This window comes from Schistocerca piceifrons, chromosome 3, assembly GCF_021461385.2.
Source record: "Schistocerca piceifrons isolate TAMUIC-IGC-003096 chromosome 3, iqSchPice1.1, whole genome shotgun sequence".
Taxonomy (NCBI): domain Eukaryota; kingdom Metazoa; phylum Arthropoda; class Insecta; order Orthoptera; family Acrididae; genus Schistocerca; species Schistocerca piceifrons.
The window spans coordinates 793,097,989-793,120,913 of NC_060140.1; the positions used below are offsets into that span (position 1 = coordinate 793,097,989).

A 22,925-nucleotide genomic window follows, 5' to 3' on the forward strand; every position below is an offset into this window, starting at 1 on the left:
AACCTGGCCATTCCATAGTTGCTGGTTTCAAACCACCCACTGAACATATATCTGCATTACTTGGTCAATACCTGTGAACTATGGTAAAAAGACTCACCTCCTGTATCAAAAACACCAACCATTTCGTAGTTTGTCTGAAATCTGTGCCCATCTCACTCCCATCACATATCTCCCTTATCATTATTGACACCACCTCATTCTACACCAACATTCCCCATGGATATAGTCTGTCTGTTGTAGAACATTACATCAACCAGCACCAAAACCTATGATGTCCTTTCTGCTTGCCTTTATCAACTTTATACTTGAAAACAACTACTCTACCTTTGAAGAGTAGATAAAGCAAACAGATCTGAGGCACAGTCATGGAAAGCAAGATAGCTCCTTCCTATGCCAACCTTTTCATGGGGTCACTTGAAGAGGACTTTTCCAGTATCCCAGCCCAAGGTTTGGTTTAGATACTCTGGTGACATCTTTGCCATTTGGACTCTTAGTGAGGATAACCTGTTAAAATTTTTGCAATCTCTAAATACATTTTTGCAATTAAATTTCACATGGTCCTATTCTGAATCTCATGCCACTTTCCTTGATGTTGACTTCATTCTCACCAAAGGTCAGCTGTATACTTGTGTTCACATTACACCTACTAACAAGCAACAGTACTTACATTTTGACAGCTGCCACTCTTTCCATGTCAAACATTCCCTTCCATACAGCCTTGGCGTTTGAGGCAAACATATCTGTTCACATGCAGACACTTTACAGCAATACACCACCATTATCAAATCAGCCTTCACTGGACATAATTACTCCACCAGCCTAGTCCACAAGTAGATTGCTGAGGCCTTCAAACCAAACCTGGTACTGCTTATCTCTCCAAAAAAGTACTTAGGAGTCCAAGTCTTGACATTCAGTCACTCTTAACTGTATTAATCAGCTACTTCGACAAGGCTATTACTTCCTAAAATCGTGCCATGAAATGAGGTCGATTGTGTCTGACATTTTGCCCACCACACCTAGAAAGAAAGAAAAAAAGAAAGAAAAAAAAAATCTTTACGGACCCTATGCTTCTTCTGCACCCATTTCCAACCTTATGGCTCATATCCCTTTGACCAGCACCACTGAAAACTTGATGTATGTACCCTCCTACCACCACCTATACCAGTCCCATAACTGATAAAATGCATATCATCAACGGGAGAGCCAACTCTGAAATGACACATGTCAAGTACCTGATGTACACAGTTTTCAGCCTCCCACATTGGTATGACATTGGTATGACTACCATCAAGTTACTAGTTAGAGTGAATGGGCATAGATAGAGGATGTATGCTGGCAACACACAACATCTTGTTGCACAGTGTGGCTACAACATGACAGTTCTGACCTAGATGCCCATTTCATCACACATGCCATCTCTATTCTCCTCCAAATGACAACGTTTTCTCAGAACTATGCAGCTGGAAACTGGCATTGCAACATGCTCTTAGTTCTCCCCACCCACCTGTCCTTATTTTGTGTTAACTTCTTTCACCCAGCTTTTATTTTCAGTAGCTACTCATTTTCTCCACTCAATTTTTTGTTTTCTATATCTTCTATTTTCTGACCTGTTTCTTTTCCCCCCTTCCTCCACTCCCTCACATGTCTTCCACATTGGGTATATCACACAGTAGCACCTCATTTTATGGTTATGATGGCATTAGTAATAGGTTCTCACAATATAGTGAGGTCTTCTCTTGTTAGGGCCCTTCTTTCAATGATTTTTTCACACCATCCATTAGTTTATAATCCATCTCTTATTCTGTCTTTCTCAGGTATTGTTATTTCAAGTTCACATTTCAATCCCCAGTCTCCCCAACCCTATCAGTCTCTTTCTGTTGCCTCATTTCCCTGTTTCTTTTCCTCTCTTTTCCACTGTACATATTTGAATTTTTATGTTCTCAAAAGGTGCCAGGGTGGCTACTCAAACTCAGAAAAAAAAAATCTCTGAGAATTCCAAGTGTGAGGAGGAAGATGGTGCCAAGAAGAAGCTGATAAATTAACAATGAGCAGGAGGGGTGGGGGGCAGCATACCACAATAATGGCTTTTCCTTCCTTTCAGTTGTGCTAAATACCAGCCTTAAGCAGTAGTTTAACTGCAGTTTTTGAACATCAATAATTTAAATGGTATAATACTCATATAATCAACACACTTTGAAACATTAAGTACTTTAAAATTTGTAGTTTATAAAACTCAATAAATTTTTGTTGAATGCTAGGTTAATAATGCAGTATTCCCTGCGATTTTATGAAATTCCTTGAGATTTCCCTGATTTTTCCAGGTAAAATGTAATTCCATGATAATTCCAGTTTTCCAGAAGAACTGCCACCCTGGTTGTTATTAGTTTATTTATCATTTTGACCGACTCATATAGCATAATGCACAGAATGCTAGCTTTAAATGTATGGAAGTGAGACAATACCAAACTGAATTTGCACAATAGATTAATGACCATTGGTCTAGTACACCACCCACACTGAGTGTGTGTTTTAAGTGAACTCAAACCCCACTGTAAAATTTCTGTTTGTTGTTCAGGGTTATTTTCTGGGTATTTCAGTATAACTGACTCTTGATCTATGATTTCTCATTATGCAATAACTGAGCTTTGTTTGATTTCTTACCTACATTTATCTTTGCATCTCTATTTCACTAAAAATATCTGAGCAACAATGCAAATGTCAACAGTATGCAATGAATGTCTTGTTTGGGAACAAGTTTTCCGTATTTGTTTAGGCAAATGCTGGGCTGGTTCCCTATCTCTACCTAAAAAAAAAAAATATATCTAAAAACAAAGATGATGTGACTTACCAAACGAAAGCGCTGGCAGGTTGATAGACACACAAACAAACACAAACATACACACAAAATTCAAGCTTTCGCAACAAACTGTTGCCTCATCAGGAAAAAGGGAAGGAGAGGGAAAGATGAAAGGATGTGGGTTTTAAGGGAGAGGGTAAGGAGTCATTCCAATCCCGGGAGCGGAAAGACTTACCTTAGGGAGAAAAAAAGGACGGGTATACACTCGCACACACACACATATCCATCCACACATATACAGACATCTATGTGTGTGGATGGATACTTGTGTGTGTGCGAGTGTATACCCGTCCTTTTTTTCTCCCTAAGGTAAGTCTTTCCGCTCCCGGGATTGGAATGACTCCTTACCCTCTCCCTTAAAACCCACATCCTTTCATCTTTCCCTCTCCTTCCCTCTTTCCTGATGAGGCAACAGTTTGTTGCGAAAGCTTGAATTTTGTGTGTATGTTTGTGTTTGTTTGTGTGTCTATCGACCTGCCAGCGCTTTCGTTTGGTAAGTCACATCATCTTTGTTTTTAGATATATTTTTCCCATGTGGAATGTTTTCCTCTATTATATTAAAAAAAATATGATACACAAACAGTTAAAACATGATAATATTCAGAACAAAGTTCACTTGATTTACAGATAGATGGTTCACATGACTTCCCTCCCTTGAATTAAATACTGGCTACGGCAATAGGAAAGGCACATCTATCATTTTCTTTGTTTTCCTCTTTCATCTATGGCATTTTATAAGCATTTTCTCTCATTTCACTGAGACTTTATGCTGTCATCTGTCCTGTTATTTCCACAGAGCCAAGATTCTATTCAAACTCTGTTGAGAACAGTGTTACTGGTGTACCATCTAGTAGTAAATTCTCTGTCAATTAATAAAGGTGACAGCAGAACATTTCATTCTTTAAGAGATAAACAGAAGTTTTGTAACTGGTAAAAAGGGAATATTAGTCACTTACCATCACACTTGAAAAGGGAAAATCTTGAATGCTTGAAAAAACACATTTCAGATATTTCAGTTGTTGTCCTCAAAGTTGCCACTACTACTGCCAACAGAAACGTTTCCATCAGAATTACTACTTCCATTATTAGATTATCACATTTACTTTCTTTTCACTTTTTCTAATTTCCTGTTTGTTGGTTTTTACATTAATTCATTTTCATGCATCTTTTTTACACTACCATTCAGTCATTATATTACATCAGCAATTGGCACAGTCAAAACACAATGAATTTTTCCCTTTCCTCTCAATACAGAACCTGTTTACTCTTTTCCTCTTGTCCGTTATTCTGTTTAATTGTTCCTTTGAGAGTGTATAAAAGAAATTGGAGGGTCAATAGTAGATATTGAAACTTCACTTGCAGATATCTATAACAACTGTATCTTGCCTTTCCTTTATGTTTTAGGAAAAAATTATTTCTTACAAGTAGTGCCTGTCTTTGAAATATTTTAAAATATAAATTTTTTAGGCACTCACATTAGACTTTCCTTCATATATTTACTTATGACATTGTTATTATCCACTATAACTTGATTTTCCGTCAATTTGTAACTTAAGTTTTAATATTAATCTCTCTAATGTAGTAAGCAAACAAATATTTTTATTTCTCATTTCATTATTATTCTTATAAATTATTAGTACATATTTGTGAGGTGAAATATCATGTCACATTTTATGTATTATTTACCAGTATTCAGAGAATTTTGCAACAAACATGGTGGATGCAAGGATGCTGGATCACCTCAGCAAGAAGGAGCTGGAGAAATTTCTTGGTGTAACAAGGAAATTTCACCAAGCCTCTATTGTCCATGGAATTCACCTTTTAAGAATGATGAAATATGACAGACAGGTAAAATGATGATATGTTAATATTCTAATTGCAAATACATAATTAAAAATAAAAACAGCATTTTATGTCTGGTTGTCATTCATTGCACCTGAAATTTAGATATTCCTAACTGAAACACTATTCTGTTACTACTATACATTTCATAAATAACTTATGAGGAAAGGAGACCACTCTCAAATAGTAAGAAGAATTGAGTCATCAACAGACACACACAAAAGATTGAAAACTTTGTTAGCTTTTGGACGAGTATTATGAGAAGGTTGAGTATGCAGTTGCATGTGCGCACATCACATGCACACCACTACACCCCCCCCCCCCCCTCCTCACACACACACACACACACACACACACACACACACACACACACACACACATGGCACAATGTAACTGGTGTGTGTGTGTGTGTGTGTGTGTGCAGGGGCAGGGGGGCGGGGGGGGGGGGGGGGGGGTCAGGTGAGCACAGGTATGTATGCGCATGTCTACTCTAACTCACCAAAGGATTCATCTGATAGCTAACAAAGTTTTCATTTTTCTTGTGCACCTGTCAATGACTTTACCTTTCTACTGTCCTTGGAGTCTTTTGTGACGACATGACCAATAAAATCTGCTGTTTTTGAGCTGTGCCAATTCAAATAAAATACTCAAGCTTTTGATGGCTACCTCCACCGTCATTGTCAGGAGTAAAAACCACTGACAGAGTCACTGGATTTTACTCCTGACACCAGTGGCGGAGATAGCCATCCAAAGCTGACAACTCTATTCGAACTGATGTGGCTTGAAAAATGAGATGTTTTTCAAAACTTGTACTGTCAAATGAGTTGTCTCCTCTACTCCTAAATTATTACATTCTGCCAGAACTTTTTTCCCTAATGGCAATAGTGCATGAGAGTCTACATTTTTCTTGTACTGCTCACTTGTATAGTCTTTCCTAAGCATGTTTTATCTGATGATGCTTACTCAAAAAGCATAAAAAATTCAGTATTTAGCGATCAAGAAGTTTTCAAGGAATTACTACACACTAAAGACTTTTATTATCATATTTCTTATCCATTTCATTTGGATAGATGGCTTCTGTTTTCTTTAGAGCACATATTCAAAAAGTTTGTATTTTATTTCTGTTTTCATATATACAAGGTAAACCGAAACCCTGCTGGAAGATTCTTGTTTGCTTTTCAGGAACATGTTTGGGGTATTTTGTTGTAAGGGACTCTCGATCTCTGGTTGCTCATTACAGAATAACTGTGTTTTGTTTGATTTCTTATTCACATTTATCTTTGTACTCTATTTCACTGAAAATATCTGAACTGAACTCCGCACGGACAGGCCATGAAGACCCAACGGTTCCAAGCCACAATGCAAATGTGAACAGTGTGCATTGTATGTTTTGTTCCATTCATACCTGCTGCTTAGTCTTTGCTCTCAATCTTGCAATCAGTGCTGCTCAGTTCTCACATGGGTTTGTTTTTCTAGCAGTGTTAGTTCTGTTTAACAATGAGACACAATGCAGTATGGATAGGTTTACTGATGAAGGGATAGACAATATCCACTTCATCTGCAGATTCACTGAATGCAGTGGAAGAGCAGCTAAATGACACAAGGCTGAGCTGCTAGCAGAGTGACAGCAACTACATCATGGTATTTCTGCATCTGTTGAAGGGTCTTGGATTACTTTTGTTTTGATTTGCAAGTTCTAGTTTTTGCGTATTACAGGCATATTCACTGTTGTGAAATTATTTTCACAGAAACAGAGGTAACTGGGGTTAGAAATCAAGTAAATATAAGTACTTTATTATTGTGCAATGAGCTTTTGGAGACCATGGACCTCTGGTAACAAAATACTCAGAAGACATTCCTGAATAACCACTGAAAATTTTATTAGTGGAGTGCATAGAGAAAGGAAAAAAAGCAGAGTGCAATGAAAATGTTTAACATGTGCTTCCTGAGGTACATCCCTTGCCACTGGAAAAGCTGAGAGCAAACATTCAGAAGACTGTTAGTGTGTGACTTTTGCATTCATTTAAAGAATTTTTAACACTAATGTCACAGAGTTGATCTACAACTACATCCGGACCACTGGGAAGTGTGTGGTAGAAAGTGATTCCCATAGTACACATTCCATTCACATGTGGAGCATGAGATGACTGATTCTTAAATGCCTCTCTGCTTGCTGTAATTAGTCTATTCTTGTCTTCAAGGCACCTGTGGGAGCAATACGCAGCATGCAGAGTACATTCTTAGATTCCTCAATACTTGTTCTTGAACCTTTGTAAGTAGGCTTTTATGGGATAGTTGCATCTATCTTTAAGTGTATGACATTTCAAGTTTTTCGACAGTTCTGTGACACTTTTATGTGCCTCAAATACTCCTGTCAACATTTGTGTTACCCTCTTTGTATATGTTCAATATCTCCTGTAACAAACTATTTGGTATGGCTCCCACCCACATAAGCAATGTTTAAAGATGGATCAGACAAGTGTTTTGTAAGCAGTCCTCCTTTGCAGACTGACTCCATTTTCAAAGTGCTAGACTGAAGTCTACTACCTGCTTTACCTATTATTGACCTTACACTGTTATTTCATTTCATATTCTCACATACTGTCACACTTAGGTACTTGTATGAGTTGGCTGATTCCAATTGTAACACATTGATATTGTGGTTATATGGCATTGCAATTTTGCGTTTTGTGATATGCACAATTGTTCATCTCTGAATATTTAAAGCAAGCCACCAGTCTATACACCACTATGAAATATTACCAAAATCTCCCTGCACATTTGTACAGCTTCTTCCCAGACAGCATTTATTATAAATGACTGCATTATCTGTAAAAAAGTTTGATGGTACTATTAACACTGTCTGGTGGGTCACTAATATCTCATACATTATGAACAGCAAGGGTCTCAATGCATTTTCTTTTGGCATGCCTGAAGTTACTTCTACATTTGTCAGTGCTAACATGCTGCATTCTCCCTACCAAGAAATCTTCAATCCAATCTAAAATTTCATTTGAAATAAAATATATGATTGTATTTTCATTCATATGCATTGCTGTGGTACTGATTTAAACACTGGAAGCCAATAAATACTGCACCCGCATGACTGCCTTGCTCCATGGCTTTCTGCATGTCAAGTGAAAAAGTGATTCAAAACATGAATGATGTACTTGGAATCCATGCTGACTAGAGTGGAAGAGGGCTTTGTGTTTGAGACATTTCATTGCATCTGACTAGGAATATGTTCTAATCTTTAGCAATGGCTGGATATCAGTCAGATTGGAAAACAGTTTTGTGGATCACCTCTGCTAGTCCTCTGGTAGACAGGTGTGACTGTGCCTTTTGTAGTTACTGGGCACAATGTTTTGTCTGTTAGAGCTATGGTATATAATGGTAAAAAGAGCTGCTAACTCAGTCACAAATTCTGTATAGAATCTAATAAGGATTACACAGGGCCCTGGAACCTGTATAGAATCTAATAGGTATTACACCGGGCCCTGAAAACTTGTTTATTTTTAGTAATTTCAGCTGTTTCTCAACACTGCCAACACTAATATGTATATCACTCATCTTAGCAGTTATGCAAGAATTAAACTGAGGATGAACTCCTGTATGTTCCTTTGTAAAGAAATGTTTGAAACTGGAGTTAGCACTTTTTCTTCTGCTTTGCTATACTCATTTCTGCTACTGTGTTACTCATGAGTGTCTGGACACAAAATGTGATGTCACTCACAGTCTTTACGCATGACTGGAATTTCTTTAGGTTGTATGAGAAAGCTTTCAGTACCATTCTGTCAGTGTAGTCACTGTAAGCTTTCATGCAATGTCCTTCTAACAGTTAAACATGTTTTGTTTAGCATCTCTCTATCAATAGCTCTATTTTTTGTTTTACACTTTTTGTGCTATAGTTGCTGTTTCTTTAGAAGTTTCTTTACAGTGATTGTATAATGTGTCCATCCAATCAGTGAAAGCGCCACTTTTAAGTGGCAGTACAATTGTACTACATGCAACTTGGTTTTATATGTTACATTTTTCAACAACATAGATCACAAACAAAACAAGTTTTCAGCATTAATTAATTATTTTTGGTTTGCCGAAAACAAAATATAATTTTTATCTGGTACAAACTGTTGGCACATAGACAGACACATCCAATTTCACAGAGATTTGCACTCAAGCTGCGATGTAATCATTACTTATTTAGTTTCATAATCAAAAAAATGTCTTTCACACAAATATGTCGATCAAAATATTGTAGCAGTTTTGCAACTTCATTACGGAGACGAAAAATCAACCTGGGAAAAGCAATGTAGATATCCTCAACAGTTTTAACTTAAAATTATTTGTAATTAAAACTGGAATTACCTTGCAGGTCAATCATTTACATTGGCACATGCACAGGGGTGCTTTCAAGTGAAACAGTAAAAGGTCTTGAAATTAGCTCAAAAACAGATCTAAGATTGACAGTGTCCTCAAAATCTTTATAAAACTATCATTGTAACTCTTGCAAGGCCCGCCGAGTGAGGTGGCGCAGTGGTTTGCACACTGGACTCGTATTCAGGAGGACGACGGTTCAATCCCGCATCCGGCCATCCTGATTTAGGTTTTCCGTGATTTCCCTAAATCGCTCCACGCAAATTCCGGGATGGTTCCTTTGAAAGGGCACGGCCAACTTCCTTCCCCGTCCTTCCTTAATCCGATGAGAATGATGACCTCGCTGTTTGGTTTCTTCTTCTGAACAATATATATAAATGACAATATATAAATGACAATATATATAAATGACCTAGTAGATAGTGTCGGAAGTTCCATGTGGCTTTTTGCGGATGATGCTGTAGTATACAGAGAAGTTGCAGCATTAGAAAATTGCAGTGAAATGCAGGAAGATCTGCAGCGGATAGGCACTTGGTGCAGGGAGTGGCAACTGACCCTTAACGTAGACAAATGTAATGTATTGCGAATATATAGCAAGAAGGATTCTTTATTGTATGATTATATGATAGTGGAACAAACACTGGTAGCAGTTACTTCTGTAAAATATCTGGGAGTATGCGTGCGGAACGATTTGAAGTGGAATGATCATATAAAATTAATTGTTGGTAAGGCGGGTACCAGGTTGAGATACGTTGGGAGAGTCCTTAGAAAATGTAGTCCATCTACAAAGGAGGTGGCTTACCAAACACTCGTTCGACCTATACTTGAGTATTGCTCATCAGTGTGGGATCCGTACCAGATCGGGTTGACGGAGGAGATAGAGAAGATCCAAAGAAGAGCGGCGCATTTTGTCACAGGGTTATTTGGTAACCGTGATAGCGTTAGGAGATGTTTAACAAACTCAAGTGGCAGACTCTGCAAGAGAGGCGCTCTGCATCGTGGTGTAGCTTGCTCGCCAGATTTCGAGAGGGTGCGTTTCTGGATGAGGTATCAGATATATTGCTTCCCCCTACTTATACCTCCCGAGGAGATCACGAATGTAAAATTAGAGAGATTAGAGCGCGCACGGAGGCTTTCAGACAGTCGTTCTTTCCGCAAACCATACGCGACTGGAACAGGAAAGGGAGGTAATGACAGTGGCACGTAAAGTGCCCTCCGCCACTCACCATTGGGTGGCTTGCGGAGTATAAATGTAGATGTAGATGTAGACAACCCAACCCCCCCTTGCAAGGCGACAATAATTCTTCAAAGCCTTGCACTTTTCTTTAATGACAGTGAGCTTAGGGAACTGGATTGTGTTTATTAGAATGTGTCCCATCTGTAACATGAGTTTCTTTTTAAATGCAACACCATCAAATAAGAAAATCATCACCTTGCAATGTCTTATTGTGGGCAGTGTGCAGTCAAGTCAATTTAAAATGTGGAAGTCTGCAGTTCACTCCAGATGTTCTAATCTTCATTGCTGCACTCGTTTTTCCTTTATAAATCCAAGAATAGTGAGATTTAAATTGAAAAATTGTTTCAAGCATATTGCTTGACTTACCAATGTACTTTGTAGAAATATATTAAGTCTCTATACTCTTTGTTCATTTCCACTGAAAGCTGTTGCAAATAAAAATGGAACAATGGGTATGAGTACAGAAATTTTACTATTCATACCACCAATTTCTTCAAGTGCTCCATGCCAACATATTTAGCTCAGAGTTCTACTTGATGTACAGAACAACGAATTCTGTCTGTTGATCTTTGTAATTTTTTGCTCTTTCATTGTCATCCAAAAGTTTAAATTCTTTCAGAATGGTACTATAAAGTCAATTCATAGCAAATAAGTGGTACCCATCACTTCTGTGAACTGAGAATTCTCATCCATCTCTTCTGTGACCCCCATTCATTTTAAAGAACAGTGGTGACAGGTCACTAGACTACCTCTTTTTGCAAACATCCATCTGGACCTGTGAACACCTTCACACAATGAACAAACACTGGCACCATGATTCTGCCAAACTGAGAGAGTTGTGCTAACTGCAAAATGCTGCACTGCAATGCTAAATGAAATGTCACACTGTTCTGGGTACTTCTGAGAAGAACCAAGCAAAGCCGAGTGACATGCCAGGCTTTGGCCTGCACATGTTGGATGGGTGAAGTTTGGCATGTTGTGGTCGGCCCTGCACTATATACATATCTATCCAGTACTCGGTTGACTATTTTTATAAACTTAAGCAACAGATCTTCTACTTGCACATGCCCACAGCTAAAGGTTTCGACTTCTTCTTCAAGATATGGTACTATGTTTCTTTATATATTTTACTGAACACATGTAAATCTTTCTGCTTGTTTTAGTCACCCTATGTTTTTTGGTAATCACTGTTCCTGCAGCTGCTGCCTGGTCACTGATACCAATTTCAGTGCATACATCTTAATAGATGTCAGGTCAATTTATTATCATTGGAAATAATATATTTCTATCATGTGTTGAATGGCTGGAGTGTATAGTTTATCAAATAGTGCTGTTACATTATGACTAATTTTTATCATTCTTAATTTAAGATTCAAGCTACCATTTTAACTAAGCAGACCATTCAGTATCAGTTATCTCTATTGTTAAGTTTCTTACTAAGGTGATGTGTTTTTATGTCTATATTTTGTATTTATGTTCCTAATTCTAGGAGACAGCACAGTTTTCCAGTAAAAGATGGATATTGGTTACACTGAGTGATTAAATGATTGTATGTATAATCTGTGTAGCAGAAATGTATACGGCCACTGAAGCATATTACAGATAAATCTGACAATAATATTAATTAGTACATAATTTTAATGATCAATATTTCATCTATATTACCAAATGACTTATGCCGAGCCATAGAACCCACACCCAGTTGCAGCTTTAATGGATACAAAAACTGATTTTCAGTATTTCAGATAAATAGCAATCTAGTTTAAAAATTTAACTTGTTGACATAATCTGCTCATTAAATGGTATAATCTTAAGTGGAAAATTCAACACAATATGACACATTAGAGTTATAACTTGTGTGTATGTCTTGAGGCAGCATGCTCACCGTGTGCAAATATCCAGACTACACTCATCCAGTATTTGAGGATGAGAGCACCTATTGACTTACAACGAACTTTACACATAATTTCACAGTTTTACAGAACTTTTTCGTACTAACACCACCCACAAAATTGTTGTTATGTTGTGGTCTTCAGTCCTGAGACTGGTTTGATGCAGCTCTCCATGCTACTCTATCCTGCGCAAGCTTCTTCATCTCCCAGTACCTACTGCAGCCTACATCCTTCTGAATCTGCTTAGTGTATTTGTCTCCTGGTCTCCTTCTTCGATTTTTACCCTCCACACTGCCCTCCAATACTAAATTGGTGATCCCTCGATGTCTCAGAACATGTCCTACCAACCGATCCCTTCTTCTAGTCAAGTTGTGCCACAAGCTCCTCTTCTCCCCAATTCTATTCAATACCTCCTCATTAGTTATGTGATCTACCCATCTAATCTTCAACATTCTTCTGTAGCACCACATTTCAAAAGCTTCTATTCTCTTCTTGTCTAAACTATTTATTGTCCACGTTTCACTTCCATACATGGCTACACTCCATACAAATACTTTCAGAAACGACTTCCTGACATTTAAATCTATAGTCGATGTTAACAAATTTTTCTTCTTCAGAAACGCTTTCCTTGCCATTGGCAGTCTACATTTTATATCCTCTCTACTTCGACCATCATCAGTTATTTGGCTCCCCAAATAGCAAAACTCCTTTACTACTTTAAGTGTCTCATTTCCTAATCTAATTCCCTCAGCATCACCCGACTTAATTCGACCACATTCCATTAACCTCGTTTTGCTTTTGTTGATGTTCGTCTTATATCCTCCTTTCAAGACACTATCCCTTCTGTTCAACTGCTCTTCCAAGTCCTTTGCTGTCTCTGACAGAATTACAATGTCATTGGCGAACCTCAAAGTTTTTATTTCTTCTCCATGGATTTTAATACCTGCTCTGAACTTTTCTTTTGTTTCCTTTACTGCTTGCAAGAGAAAAGTTAAATCCTTACTACATTTTCGCTGTTTATGCAGTAAAACTGCACACCATGCTTGATGTTTTAATTTATTCCTCCTTTTCTTCTAATTGTATTCCCAACACATTTTGCAAACAGTGTCCACATATAGCAGTGAATGTACCTGCAAAATTATATCATTGAACAACACATGAATCATGAGATATGATGATGTATGAAAAACTAGATTTTGCTTAAAATGGGATGCAAATTACCCAGAATATACTAATCCACTATTTGCTAATGGGAGCACATAGCAACTTACAACCAACTTTAAATGCAATTTCAACTTTCTTAAACTTTTTTTCCACTTGACATGCTTCACATCAAATATTTAACACATTAACTCGTTTGTAAAATAATCAGAAGCTTGAAACTGTTTTATACATGGGAGTTTGGTCTCTTAAACAATCAGAAGTTTACAGGTACTTTCTTGTAATGTATATGTGCTCACGTTCTTTTTAATAAATTGTTTCTTTTACATTTTTTAGGTGTTACACAAGGTTGTGTACCTATTTCATTCATCAATTTTATTTTTAAAAGGAACTTTCTTGTAATGTATATGTGCTCACATTATTTTTAATAAATTGTTTCTTTTACATTTGTTAGGTGTTACACAAGGTTTTGTACCCATTTCATTCATGTATTTTATTTTTAAATTCATCTTAATGTCTCTCATGCTGTCTTCTCTAGAATAAGTCATCATTACATTCTATTTCATATTGTTAAAGGCACTTGCAGTCCGGAGACATCAATGTGAAACAATTGATGCAGATCCTCTTGTCTGGACAAATCAAAGATTCATTAGATGGGCAAGAAATATTGATCTCAGTGAATATGCAGAGAACTTAAAGGGTGAGACACTGAAATTCATTTCTAATTTAAAATGCAGATTTTTTTTAAAGGAAAGTTAGGAAATATGAGAGAAAGTAAATACTCTGAGAAGAATATGTGGTCCAGATGGAAGTAACATCAGGTAGTGCAGTATTATGAAGTTCATTCAAATGAAACCTGGTCAGTGCATTTACCTTTGCATTACATGTAAGGTGGCACCATGTAACTGCGGGTATGGTCGTACCATCTACTGATAGAGAGACTGATGCGTGTGCACCATTTGATGTTGCATAGCACCAGTGTGGTTTCACACCAAAGAGAAGGTGGTCACACAAGTTATCGTCCACTACCAAATGTACAGGCAAGTAAGTAGGAGCAACGAGGAGTGATTCAATTTTTGGCTGCGGATGGAGTTGGAGGCCATGAAATGCATTGATGGATGAAGGCTTGTACCGTCAAGCATTGTGGAATGGCGCAAACAATTCCTTGAAGGGCATAAGTCACTGGAAGACAATGCTCATCCTGGACATGCTCATCTTGCCATCACACCGAAAATGGTTTCGGAAGCAAATGCTTTAGTCTTGGACAACCACAGAATCAATATGGACAAGATCCATTAGTTACTGGGTATTAGTGTGGGCACTGCCCACACCATAATGCATCAACACTTGAACTTTTGAAAAATCTGTGTGCAGTGTGTTCCCCACCAATTTGACTGCCGAACAGTACAATACTCAAATGGCAGTGTCTTTGAGTTATCTGCAGCATTATCATGAGGAGGAATATGGCTTTCTGTCTTGTATTGTCATAGGAGATGAAAGACAGTGTCACCATTTTGAACCAGAAAGCAAGCATCAGAGCAAGCAGTGGAAACTTGTGACTTCACTACCTCCAAAGAAATCAAAGGCTCTGCACACCAGTTCTGCTAAGGTCATGATGTCCTTCTGTTTTGAACACATGGGCCCACTACTTGTCAAGTTCCTGGAATGGGGAACCACCATCAATGCCCAGCATTATCAAGCCACTTTACAGAATCATAGATGAGCCATCAAGTTGAAATGCCGAGGCATGTTGTCCAAAGGCATTATCCTCCTGCATGATGATGCCTACCCACACACGACCAATGCGATGAAGACGACATTGCAGCAGTTTTGGTGGGAAATGCTGGAACATCCACTGTACAGTCCTGACCTTTCACTGTGTGACTTTCATGTGTTTGGATCTCTAAAAGAAGCTATTCACAGACATCAATATGCAATGGATGACGCTGGGTGTGACTGGGTCCAGGTCTGAATCTGACAGCAGCCTACTAGCTTCTTTAGCTTCTTCAAGGATGGAATGGACCAGCTAGTGTCACAATAGGATAAATTTGCCAACAGTTTTAGTGACTATTTTTGAGTATATGTACTGTGTATAACTTCGTTTTTCAGTTAATAAAATCGTTACCGTTACTTTACACTAGTGACTGGGTTTCATTTGAATGCCCCTTACACTTCACTACACTAATGAATCTGCCATGTCTGTGTTTTGACCAACATTATCTCAGTGATTGAAAATGTAGGAAATTTTACCTGGAAGAATCCATATACAATTTATATTAAAACAAGCACAAATATATTAGGTACCATAACTTAAAGGAGATAAAGGGATACATCTTGAGACAGTCTCTATCTATTTAAACAATTCAAGATTTCATGGCTGGTATTTAAAACCATGGTGATTTTTGTTTTATAGGCATTAGGACTAATGTTTTGTCTCCCAATTCTAAAGAGCTCATCAAAGTCTAAGTGTCTAATCTTGGCCTAACGCCCATAAACCGCAAATCACTAAGGTCTCCATGTGTATTTTACTAAATAATATTCAGCATCAAATGACTTTTTAAAAACAAGCTGGGTGCTGAGGTACTGTTTAAGTTCCTCCCCAGTCTCTCACTTTGTGTACTCTTGTTATTAATTTTCTGCAAGAAGGCAATACTCATGTCTTTCCTTTGAGTTATTTCACACCTTGATAATCTTGCAAGAACAATCAAAAAATATGTGGTAGCAATGAAGTTTTTAATTAATGGAGAGAACTTTCAATCCTAAATTACTTCTGATTATTTTTTTCAACAAAATTCTTCTGAGTATGTGGCCACACTATTATGGATAAAGCTACTGATGTTCCAACAACAGTTTCAGGCAGCCTCAAAATGAATTCTGGCTGTAAAATCTTGTGCTCTTAAAAGCTACTGATGACTTCATTAATGACTTTGTGCTAGAAGCAGACATATTCTTTTTGGACATTTACCAATTTAAGGACCTTGGTTACTCAAAATATTACAATAACAGTTGTTGCCATTTACAAGAGACATTTTGAGAACTTTTGTCTACTCCAAATGTATAGTCTTGTTGGTACCCCTGTTACAACCACATAGATGGTGTGATAGGTTGTCTCTGCACATGTCATCTTAACGCTGCTGTGATGAAACCTCACTTTGTATTATGTTTTTAGTGATACAAGCTTAAGGTCTTTACTATCCTACTCGCATAGGTAGTAAAAGTTTTGTATCACTTGGCAAGCACTGACCTGTGGAACAAATGGTGGTTCCAAGTGGTCAATAATAACTAATTTCACATAGTATGGCAGTTAGAAAACAGTTTCCAAAACACAGCAAGTGTACAACATCACTCCAGAGTGAATACCAGATACCAGAAAAGGGAAAATGTACCACAAGCAATAATTGACCACTGTAGCAAATAGTGTAGCCTGAATGCTTCAAATGCTAATAAACAATTGCCAGTACGTGATCTTGTCTGCACATTTAAGAACCAAACTCTTCCAGAGAGAGCACACATTGTATTCATGGTTTGCACTGTCTGCACAAGGTACTGTATCTACCTGCCAGTTGTGGCTTTTTAGGCAATCTGTCAGCTTCAGATCTCTTGAATCAGCATGTAAGGCTGAAAGTGACCAGGCTAGTATCTAGTCCATCAAGGAAGCATAGAAAAAGGTGCTGAGACCCTTACCAATGCACCTGCTGCATCTTGGTCCATTCTGGGATGAGTAGCAGGGATATTTTCTGATCATACACACCCATTATGCTGCATGTGCTTCCCTGAAGAGGAATGTGTTCTATGGGTGGAAGTGCTCACTGCTTTGAAGACTGATCTTTGTTACTGTGTCTGATTGACGAAGGGGATCACATGTGATGGTGAATGGTGCAAGAAATGATGGTGGATGGCAATGATTCCACTCCCAACAGCTCCTGCTGCTGAATTTCTTTGACCCAACTACATTGCCACAATCATGGGCAGGAGCAGAGGTCATACTTTGAGGTGGATGAGAGAGTGGGGCTAGTTATGACTGTTTGGGGATTTTTGGAAGGAGGGGGGGAGGGGAGGGGGGAGAATTGTGGACTGCTGCAACGGGATCTGGTTTTGATGCTGAACTATCCTTTCATATCCAGCCTTGATTTCAGATATCTGTTGACAATGACACTTTCAGTCCAGCTTGGGCTCTGGCTGCTGAAAGAGCAGGCACAGCAAATCAGATAATGTATGCGGCCTCCACATGTACAGTATTTTGGCCAGGCTGTCTTTCTTGATGGGTGAGGACACTATGTGGGAAGAAAGTTGGTGAGTGCTTCCATGGAAATGGCCATTGCCATTATTTTGCACATCTGTGGTTTGAATGTTCTGAACAGCCACTTCTCTTCTGAATTTGACACTGGCTAGAATGGAGCAGTGGTCATATGCTCAACAATGTTGCACTGACAGAATAACTGAAATGCAGAATCTATTAACTGATGGCCATTGGCAGAGAAGATGTTGTTGGACACTGCCTCTATGGCAATGACTGGAAAGATCATAGACAGAGCACAGACAGTAGCCAGCATTGTTTGATTAGGCATCCATTTCATGTATGGGAAATTAGAAAGGACATAGACACAAAGCAGCCACACTGTCCCCTGGAATGGTCTAGTGAGATCAATGTGAACTTTTTGCCAAGGGTGCTCTGGACAGGGCCAGGGATTAACACAAGGTGGTGGGGCAACTGATTGTGAGTGCAGATATGACAGTTTCTAGATTGTGTACTCAAAGGCAGTGCTGATGCTGGGACAATGCTTACACAGTAGTAAGACATTGATATCAAAATCTGAAGCATCCTTCATCAGAATAAGATGTTTACCTGAAGTAAAAGTAGTCATACAGGGAGCCGTTTGAAGAAACTTCTTGAACTAAAGAACGCTTTATGCCATGCTTCTGGTCAGACAAATTTCATCGCCGTTTTATGCAGTTGGTTGAACAGATGCAAAATGAGGGCAGTCTGTGGAATGAACTTGTAATAAATTACTTCACCATAGAACAACTGCAAATCTTGTAGGTTTGTGGGTTGGTAGCTTGTCTATAATCCCTACATGATCCTCAGTGGGTTTAAGCACCTTTTTGCTAAAGATATGACTGAGGTACTTAATACTCAGTTAAAAACATCTGTGTAATATATTCTTAGTGGAACATCCACAACATACACAACTGTTTATTGGATTGTTCATGATGCATAAAATCCACTGCATTCATAATTTCCAATTTCCTTTAATTGGATAACGTCATGTACACTACCCAGTTTTGATGTCACTAATCCTATATTTTGACGCTATTATAACAATTAATAAAGCCTAGGCAGGACACTAAATGAAATAAATGAACATAAAAAGTCTTTTAAGGCTGTAAACTAACCATGAGCCGTAGCTTAATTCCGTATGACAAAACATACAAGCCACATGGGAACATTAACAATTCTATCCAGTAGTATGTGAGAGCCTGCACAGGTGAGACATGGAAAAGGCTTAATCAGCTGGTGAGACTCAAGACAAACAAGGCCTGTCCAAGAAAATGGGACTAAATCTGTAAATATGCTCTCATATCCAAAAATAATATAACCTGACCTACTGCAAATGGCCAGAGACATATCTGCTCTGGATTGGTTTGTGAGATAGTGTTGGAATGAGGTATGGACATAAGTAATTGAATTCCCTCAGTATTCTTCCCTTTCTTTTGATTCTAGTTCATGCCATGGCCACTCAATGGCATGCGTGTACTGGGGCACTTTGTGCTCTGCATGGCTGTCAGTTATATGAGTCATGCTGGGTGTACTTGAGATGCAGCTGCCAGAGCTGTAATATGGTAAGTGCCTTTGTGCATATCAGCAATTGGCATTTTGGTTGCTTGTAACAGCATTTTTGCCTTTATGTTCCCTTTCTTAAGTACATGCCACTTCTCTGGTCGTTTGTAGTAGGTCATCAAATTATATTATTTTTGTCTGTAAGTGTATATTTATGGATTTAGTTCTGTTTTTTTGGTCAGGCTATTTGTCTCGAGTCTCACTGGTTGATCCTACATTTTTCATGCCTCACCTGCACATGCTCTCTCCTACTACTGGATCCACATGACTTGTATGTTTTGTCATGCATACTTGAGGTATGTCATATGGTTGGTTTATAACCTTAACAGCCCTTCTTTGTTTATATATTTTGTTTAGTGTCCTACCAAAACTTTAATAACTGTTACACATGAAAATAGGATTAGTGTCCAGAAATCTGGATAGTGCACATGCTTTCATATGAATAAAGGAACTTGGAAATTAACTGCAGTGGAATTTATTATTCATGAAGAAAAACATTGACACTTGTGGAGCTGGCAACACAGTCCATGCATTTGCAGCCACTCAAATAACACTCCTGTCTTCCAGGAGTGCTAGTCTCACAAGGTATGTGGAAGAAGTTCTGTAAAGTTTGTAAGGTAGAAGATGAGGTACTGGCAGGATTAAAGTTATGAGGTGGGTCTTGAGTTGTGCTTGAGTAACTCAGTTGGTAGAGCACTTGCCTGTGAAAGGCAAAGGTCCCAGTTTGAGTCCTCATCCAACACACAGTTTTAATCTGCCAAGAGTTTCACAACTTGCAAGTGTTGAACATGCTGCTCGCCTGTATTTATATAAATTATATAGAGGGTGGTCAAAAGGTTTCTGTCTGAGGGTATTGCTGCAGCATATATGCAACATAGAGGGCCTCTGATGTGGATATATAAGCATCAACATGCAGGCCAGAGATGAGTGTGGCATTCATGTCTTTCCAATGAGCACACAGTAAAAGCAGATATGTGAACTATGGCAACATTATTACCAAATGTGTCCAAGCAGGAACAATGTGCTGTCATTGAACAATGTGCTGTCATCCTTTTCTTGGTTGCTCAACAACAAATAGTGGTAGGCATATGTCAGAGAATGAAGAATTTGTATTGGGCACAATGCCTGTTGGCAACCAATGTTGTGGAATGAAAACAGTGAGAACACACACTCCATATCACAAATGTCATAATGCGTAATTTATGCCAACTCAAGTGGTACACACTCAAGCACCTATCCTACAGTCCTGATCTCTCCCCTTGTGATTATCGTGCCTTTGGTTTCTAAAAAAGGCCTTGAAGGGTTGACAGTTCCTGCAGACTAGGATGTGCATCATGCAGTTACGGACTTCTTCACACAGCAGGTCACAGTGTTTTACTGAAGGGTTATCTTGAACCTGGTGTGCTGGTGGGATGACTACCTTAATGCTCATGGTGATTTTACCTGATTAGCATACTGATTCTGGACTGTACAGCCTTTGTATGAAAACTTTTTCATTGCCCCTGATTTCATTCAAATATTTTGCATGATTAGGGATTCCTTGAATTAAGTGTTTGACATAACTATCATAAATCACAGGAGCAGTTGCTACTCTGAACAGTAATCTGATGTATTTCAACATACCAAAAGATGTATTAATGATTACAGTCTGTTTTGCTTCCTTGTCAACAGGCAAGTGGCATAAGTCAGATTAGTTTTTGAAAACAAATGACTGCTAGCAACTGCTTCGGTCTAGGAACTGGATACAGATCTACTGGTATTTGAGAATTTACTGCAACTTTGAAATAACCATGTAGTGTAACTGCCCTATTTGTTCTCTTATCACCTACCAATGACGCTGCCCATTTACTTGAAGATAAAGATGAAACGACCTCCTATACTTTCCAGCCTGTATTGTTCTGCTCTAACATGTTCGCACATAGCAAAGGGTACTGGACATGTTATACAGAACATAAGTACTGCTTTAAAAGAGGCAGGATTTCACTGATTGACTTAACAAAATGTGCACTTCAAAATTCACAGCATCACCTAAGACAGGGTGAAAAAGTGTGCATACAATGAATGGGATTGCATTAGAGATTAAATTAGCTTGGCCCCCAGTCTGGAAACCAAAAAATGTGAATGCATCCAGACCAATAAAGTCAGATGCCATATAGGAATTTACTGCTAAAAATGTAATTTGTTTAGCAGCATTCTTATACTTAACTGAAGCCATTATTTGAGCCTGCAGTGGGGTCAAATGGTTGCTGTATATCACCACTGCAAACTGAAATTTGCTGCAGTTATGGATCCAGATTTATTACAGATACAACTGCTCCAGTGTGCATCTGGAAATCAACTGCTGCTCCACTGATGTTGAGCATTACTGTGAGTTGCAGCAGGGGCCTGTGTGGTGACAGGCACTGAACGGGTGGCATGCAGGGACGCAATGGCCCACTTTGTTGATTTCTGTTTGCAGCAAACACTCGCCTAGTGTCTGGGCTTACTGCAGGCAAAACAGCTGGCATCACAGAATGGTCATTGGCGCCTGGCATCACAGTCTGGATACTATTTATTTGACCTGGCTTTCCAGGAGGGGAGGGGGGGGGGGGGAGAAAGCAACAATGTGGCGAAAATATTTACTTGGGCTGTTGTTGCTCTGGGATGAAATGACAGGTACCTAAATATCTTTTTTTCTGTGCACATCTACCAATGACGAGAAGAGTGAATCCCAATTCCATACAACTACTGCACCATGCACCACTAGAATAGTGGATGGCTGGATGTTCTGTTAATCAATGATGACATTTACTGAGTGTCATCAGTTACCTGACAAACACAATGTTGACAATCTGAAAGATATTATACACTTACAAAATCATCAGACAAAGCTTATGTTGAAACTGTAACTTCATAAGCTTAAGCAATTTTAAACACATCACACAGTGTTGTGTTAGATAACTCTAAAGTCTTCATACTGATGTGCCCATCCATTGCTAGACAAATAATGATTTCACAGATGTAAAAATCAGTATAAAATATGACTCATTGTTCAGATGAAAAATTACCCTAGCATGTTGCTAGAGGATCTCAAGCTTCAATATTTTATAATACATTCTCTTTGTCCATGGGGTTATCCAACCGGATTTTGATAACTCCTGCAACTATTCAGCCCTAGGAGAAGAAGGGCGATGGACATGTTAGTTTTGTCTTCCACTGTATGGCTCACCCACAACTAACTTAATGACTTCGCAAGCTCTGCATGACACCATTGTTTGTGATGCCACATCTGCCATAATACCCCAGAACTCTGTCATTTAGCCTTCAAATATGTCCAGCATATAGAAGATACACTGTTGCTTTGTGCCTTCCTCCCTCATTCCTTGATCATAGAAGTTTTATCTGTTGAAGGGTGTTCTGTATCTGCAGGTTATCACACAAATTTATTTTGACTGTTGTCTTTCAGTCACTAGTTTCATCTACTAGACTCTCTTAATTTGATGTAACCGCACAGTGGATTGTGGTGACATCCAGATACTGCAAGTGTCACTTATTAAGTAATGAAAAGATACCTCCACACAGCTTATTGACTACTGTTGGCATAACAGTACAAATCCGAGCTTAATGGGTTTCTGTAAATACTGTCTCTTGGGTGCCTTTACTTTTCCATATGGTAAGGATATAAAAAATACAGGAGTCGCCTTTTGCTGTGCATTTCAGCTATTATAACATTTTAGGTTCTTT

The 22,925-nt window shown here is 38.5% G+C and overlaps 1 protein-coding gene across 1 annotated transcript in view; it reads left to right on the plus strand.

Moving 5' to 3' along the window:
* LOC124789070 (kazrin) overlaps nucleotides 1-22,925 on the plus strand; it is a 1,028,805-nt gene that overhangs the window by 936,941 nt on the left and 68,939 nt on the right. The window contains exons 15-16 of the mRNA XM_047256362.1: nucleotides 4,547-4,705; nucleotides 13,940-14,063. Coding sequence (XP_047112318.1) covers nucleotides 4,547-4,705; nucleotides 13,940-14,063 — 283 coding nt within the window. The remainder of the gene's footprint in view (nucleotides 1-4,546; nucleotides 4,706-13,939; nucleotides 14,064-22,925) is intronic.